Source organism: Triticum urartu, chromosome 6 (genome assembly GCF_003073215.2).
Source record: "Triticum urartu cultivar G1812 chromosome 6, Tu2.1, whole genome shotgun sequence".
Classification (NCBI taxonomy): domain Eukaryota; kingdom Viridiplantae; phylum Streptophyta; class Magnoliopsida; order Poales; family Poaceae; genus Triticum; species Triticum urartu.
This window is the reverse complement of record NC_053027.1, coordinates 23344088-23350029: the sequence shown is the minus strand read 5'-3', so window position 1 is coordinate 23350029 and position 5942 is coordinate 23344088. Positions and strand designations below refer to the sequence as shown.

Genomic DNA, 5942 nt, shown 5'->3' with positions numbered 1-5942 from the left:
TTCAACGGTTCCATGCGCTGCGACGCATGGAAGCTCACCTGGAAGAACTTGGCGCCCCCGCGCGTCCGTTTCTTCCACTGGCTCGCCCGCCTGGACCGGTGCTGGACAGCCGACCGCCTCGCCAGTCGCGGCCTGCAGCACCCCGCACGATGCCTCCTCTGCGACCAGGCCCCCGAGTCCATGCACCACCTCATCCTCGCCTGCCCATTCGCCAGGCAGATCTGGCACGACGTACTGCACTGGCTCAGACTCCCCTGCACCCCGCCCGACCGAGAGATCTCTCTCAATGATTGGTGGCGCACGGCGCGACATGACACCCCAATGCCCATGCGCAAGGGCCTCGCCTCCGTGACCCTCCTCGTCCCATGGATGATATGGAAGCACCGCAACGATTGCGTCTTCAACAGAGGCCAACCCTCGACGTCCGACTTGCTCACGAAGATCAAAGATGAGGCCGCCCTTTGGGCCAAAGCCGGCGCCCTAGGGCTTCGTGCCATCTTGCCGCAAACTTGGGACGTGCACTGATGTGCCCCCAGACACTGTAATTCCCTCCTAGGAGGATTGTAACCGAGACTCCCTTCCTTTCCAAAGCAATGAAATGCAAGCCCTTCTTGCGTTTTCCTGGAAAAAAAACGTGCTCAGAAAATGGCTCAATGTTTTTTGCCACTATCAAATTTTCGGTTCAGTGCAAAATGTCACGAAAGTAAAGTGGTGGTTTTCAGTCAATCGTGTGGTTCCATTTAACTCCCGCAGAGTTGGTGGTTATTTGTAGGTGGCAACCTGTTACACTAGCCACAAATTGTGATGGTTTTAAGCAATATACTCGTTAAAAAGATGACGTGCTCTAGAGCTCTACGAGTAAGTAAATGATCTTCATTTGGCATTGCTGATGGATTCTAGTTTTGTTACTTACACTAGGCTGGGGTTAATATATAGAATAGCAAACAAGAATTCTGAAGGCGGTGAGCAACTACAGAAGCACTAGTCGATCTACAGAAACAAGAATTCAGTGCGATTCAGATTCAGAAAGGCATAGTACTCTGCAACACATAGGAATTCTTAGAAACTACAGTATCAGGTCAAACGCGGAAAACTAAGCGCGTGAAGAACCCAACTCCAAAGCAAAATCTCTTAAACAGATCTCAGTAAGCATGCACCAATCAGTACTAGTGTAAGCTGAACAACTCGTACCTACGCCATGTTATCATCATTCTCGTATGGCATCACATCAAGACATGAAACATATAGCACTGCAGAACTTCCAGGCCCATGAGCTCCCTCTATCCTCTCGATCAAGACTCCACTCAGAGCTCCCTACGTGCAGCTCGCTAGCCAACCACGGGCACGGGCAAGTTGGTGGGAGCAGGCGGGACCGGACGTGGGAGCCTGGCACTCGGCTTGAAGTAAACCAGTATCAGCGTCAAGTTGTCCACCGGGTTGCGGCAAAGATTCAGAAGCTTATCGCACATGCTAGCAACACTATAGCTCCCCTGTGTTGACACAACATATTTGTTAGGCATAAGCCACATCAATTAACAACAGCAAAAATGAATGAGTAAAAAAGGGCTTACAGAATACTGCCTCAAATACTTGACAGCCATCTCACTTGATATAGGAGTGGTATCCCTGAAAGGGGGAGGGGAACAAAAAAGTCCAATGTTTTAGCATTAAGAGCAATATAAATGATGTCTGAAAGCATTCCCCCAGCTGAGTAGAATACTACGGCACAAGATATGTTATTCCACAACTTCAGATGATCTTATTGGTGTGAATGTTTTATGAACTGATAAGATTATTAATTAAGCTCTTGCAAGATGAATAAAGCACACATTTCAAGTAACCACTTATTTTAGCAGGGGACTAACCAGAATGCGCGATTTGCTATAAGAAGATACTTGGTATCATGAGTGATGTCCGCCTAGCAAAAAAATTTGATTCCCATTATAACACACCCATGGAAACAAGTTTTTATACTCCACGAACACCTTTAAACAACAAACTTACAATGTGCATGTCTGGAATACATGTCACAATATGTCCTGCAGAAGGTGGCTTGAAACGGAAGGTACCTGAAATGCAAGTATGCAAAATGTCAGTGCAGTGAAACTAATGCAATTATGCAACCGACCAAAAAGAAAATCAAGTAAGTCTATACCAATAGCTCTTGTCAAAGGAAGTATCCCATTAACAAGATCAGCGCCACCTACGTTGAGTAGTTGCCCTCCAGCAGTTTTAATTCTGTTCCTTTCATCCTGATTTTCTGGCGTGTGGTTGGTCGATAACTCAGTTGCCTTTAGATTAATTGAAATACGAAGAGTTCTTAGATACTCATTGAAAACATTTCTCATGAGAAAGAGTTGGACAATTAAGTATTAGAAATTTGATAATGAAACTGTCACTATACCTGCCGACTATCATCCCTTGAGAGTACACAACAAGAGTCGCCAACATTCCCAAGAATGATCTGGTTTCCTCTAATGAGAACCACGCATGCTGTGCTCCCTTCCATGTATGGAGTTCCCTTCAATATAAGAGCAAATCAAACAGATGAGTAATTCGAACTCATGAAATAGTTATTTCTCATGTCATACCTAAATTTTGGCAGTATGATAAAACAACCGAGGTGTAATAACCAAGAAGAGTTTAGGATGGAACTTTGGAATTTCATTCTCTCCCTAGTCCACGACATTCACTAGTTCTACTCCTACTTTGTGGATCTTTCCTGCCCCAATTCCCTACTCCTAGACTCTCATACTAGTGCCTTTGAATCTATGGGATAGGCAAATAGTCATGCTCTGTACATATTGTAACAATGTAATTGTATTTTACCCCTTTGTTATTAATATACAACTGTAGGAGTTTTTATACAGTCCTTAAGGGCTCAAAAAAAAACCGAGAACTTAGAGAATTTGTCTTTAACTCGGTAAACTGGGCACAACTAACTATTCTAACTTCCAACTTAGAAGTTAGGTAAAGGAGTAAAGCCTCCATATACATACCACTTCCAACTCAGATTCACATCTTAAATAGGTAAAGTAGAGCCTTCATAATCCTATTACAGCAATTGATCCCTTCCAGTCCATTTATATGAATAACAGCATGCATATTATCCAAAAGATAGAATCCTAATCAACTTCTTCAAAACTCAATCTTGCAGAATTACTTGATAATCATGGAAGAAACCAAACCTGGACACGAGGGGCGGTGCTGGGAAAACATAGCAATTTGACACCGACACCAGGAGGGTTCGCCAATGTCCTCCAGTCATCATTTTGGTCCAGTTGCTCGTCCATTCTACAACAAATTAAGAAGGAACAATGTTACAGATTTCAGTGCCTCATCCAGATTATCCTTATAATATCCATGAATGTTACAAATAAAGAAGGAACAATGTTACAAATTAAGAAGTAGCAATGTTATGTATTTCACTGCCTCCAACAAAGGAGAACAGTTATGCAGCCTGAATGTTGACTACATGATTGTTAAATAACCTGGTAAACGCACGCTTCAGTGCCACATCCAAATTATCCTTATAATCTCCATCGTTTACCAGCACTCTATGGAAGTTGTTAGCGCAATACAATGCTACATCAGCTCCTGAAACACAAAATGCATAGCTCAATCTGGCATTTTCATAACAAGAATGCAAAACCAATATAATGCGCTAGAAGCTTATATCCAAAAGAATGTAATGAACATGACTAGCTGAATTTCCTTCAATATATCACTTGAAAGAAATGGTACACACAACATAGTGAGAATCTTTTATACATCCATGACCCTTCCCCTCTATCAGAGAAAAAGAGATCAAAAGGAATGTTCGGATTATTCGTCACAAATCACAACACTTGCTAAAAAAAATGAAACTCCAAGACATTACTCAATGCACAATTCAAATCTGGAAACAATGATTATGCTACAGATTGAAGATTCAGAATTGTTGTAACAAGGTCAGAAATCATAATCAAACCTCCATGGCCATCATAAACACCGAAGAATGATGTGGAGCTGGAGCCATCTAAATCAAGGATAGTGCAATGCTGAAAAAGTAAGGGAGAAAACTAAAGTTAGGATTTCACCACATTACTTCATCGCTCACAGCATTTTACTAGACTGGTGCGAAATGGTGCAATACTCACAACGTTTTCAACTTTTGAGTTTGATCCTTTACTAGATCCCGCAGCATATTCGATCGAGCTATTCTCATGGCTCAGAGACGGACCTTGACCCATGGTGGGTTCGCTTTTGCTGAAACAATTATATACTAAAATCTACTCAGCGATCATAAGTATAACCTCATACTTCTCTCCAGTGCATCCATCTAAAAACAATTGTTCATGAAATACACTATGGATGAAATGCGAACTCTGCTTGGTGAAGGGGCGAGGCGAGGAGAAGCCCTTACGGGTTGCACACAGATTGGGCTAAGCAACACACTAGAAGCAGGTCAAGTGAAATTGCATACTACTCACTAAGAAAATCACCAGAGCTCAACTAATCATTTGCCATATCTGCTTGGTATGAACTAAGAAACAAATACAGCCATGGCGCCATAAACAAGCATTCATGAATCACACCAATAACTAAGAACTCAAGTAATCTATACATTATAACATATGAATCTCAACATCAGCAGGTGACATGATTACAAATGGTTTAGAGCAGGAACCAACTAGTACTTGAACAATTAACTTTGTGGAAGCAACTGAATATTGACACCAGCAAGGTGAGATATATCTACATAATGGGTCAGCAACCAATTTTTCGCACAGACTAGGAAAATTATAAGGATTGGCACCATTAGGAAGCATTCATGAACCATACCAGCAAGTAGGAACGTGAGTAACTATATATTATAGCAAACGAATCTTGACATCAGCAGGTGATTCAGTTACAAATGCATGGACAGACAGAATCTGTCATCGTAGAAGGAACATCACACAGCAGAACTCATGCTACAGCAATGTCATGGGCTAAGCAACGCAATAGAAACATGTCAAGTGACATTACATGCCACTTAGTAAGAAGATCACCATCTAGAGCACTAAGCAGCAATCAGGCTCCTTGCCGAACCCTCCCCATCCAAATCCCCTTGCTGAACCCTCCCCTTCCTCGAGTACAGACATTTATAAAATCACACGAATAACTAAGAACAGCCGGCTCGCTGATTCAGCTCACAACTTTCCCGGAAAAAATTCCGATCCCAAATCCGAACATTCACCCTGGAGCGTACGGTACCCAGCCGAAAATGCGTGCCCTCTGCTGCTGCGGGAGGGGAGGGGGAAGGAGGGGGGGCGTGCTTCTCACCTGGACCTGCGGACGTGCGGAAGCGGGACGAGCAGCGGATTCCGCGGCGAGGGGGGCCGCCGCGCTGAGCTCGCCGGAGAGGAGGAGGGAGGCGGCGGTGCCTGCGGCTGCGGCTCCTGTGAGGAACAACGACAGCTCTGGTTGATGAAGCACCAAACCCTAGGTGGGGGGAGGAGTAGGCCGGCGGCTAACCTGCGGAGTGGAGACGCAACCGACGCCGACGACGACGACGACGTCTCCCTCCCCTCCCGCGAAGCCAAGTGAGAGCACCGCGTCCTCGGCCTCTGCTGTAGACGAAACGGGACGTGGTTGGGCTCGGCTCGGGTCCCCGAGCAGTCTACTGGGCCAGTCTTGGCGGAAAGAGGCCCGGCCCGAGCATCGCAGTGACCTGGCACAGCCCAAACCAGAGACTGTCGTTTTCGTCGATGAGCATACTATAAGGCCCAGTTGTCTCAAAAAAAAACTATAAGGCCCAGTTCTTTTGAGCAGATTATCGAAAATCTTGAGCGAAACTAACTCGATTTTGTGAGGGGGGGGTGGGTACATGTCTGACCACTGACAATGTCACAGATCGGTTCGCACGTAGTCATTCTATCATTAACAAAAAGTTTCATGAGATTTTGAAGTGTGTAAAC

General features: G+C 44.5%; 1 protein-coding gene across 2 annotated transcripts; it reads right to left on the bottom strand.

Annotated features, from left to right (window-relative positions):
• Positions 1-991: 991 nt before the first annotated feature.
• On the bottom strand, positions 992-5601 carry LOC125515127 (probable protein phosphatase 2C 21). 2 transcript variants are annotated; one of them, XM_048680557.1, is made up of 12 exons: positions 5500-5601; positions 5308-5423; positions 4140-4264; positions 3971-4040; positions 3492-3597; positions 3189-3294; positions 2405-2521; positions 2156-2291; positions 2005-2069; positions 1866-1918; positions 1572-1626; positions 992-1490 (listed from the first exon to the last, which is right to left on the bottom strand). In XM_048680557.1, exons 3-12 carry the CDS (start codon positions 4230-4232, stop codon positions 1329-1331), a joined length of 963 nt encoding a protein of 320 aa, XP_048536514.1. In that variant the 5' UTR covers positions 4233-4264; positions 5308-5423; positions 5500-5601; the 3' UTR covers positions 992-1328. The 2 variants fall into 2 exon arrangements, with proteins under 2 accessions (XP_048536514.1, XP_048536513.1); XM_048680556.1 differs by having other exon boundaries at positions 4140-4248.
• Positions 5602-5942: the final 341 nt, after the last annotated feature.

Excerpts from the sequence above, each read along its gene's own strand:
- LOC125515127 (XM_048680557.1), bottom strand. The coding sequence starts at position 4,232 with ATGGGTCAAGGTCCGTCTCTGAGCCATGAGAATAGCTCGATCGAATAT. Across the intron at positions 4,041-4,139 it reads ACTCAAAAGTTGAAAACGTT|CATTGCACTATCCTTGATTT; the intron begins GTGAGTATTGCA and ends TTACTTTTTCAG. Across the intron at positions 1,491-1,571 it reads AGTATTTGAGGCAGTATTCT|GGGAGCTATAGTGTTGCTAG; the intron begins GTAAGCCCTTTT and ends GTGTCAACACAG.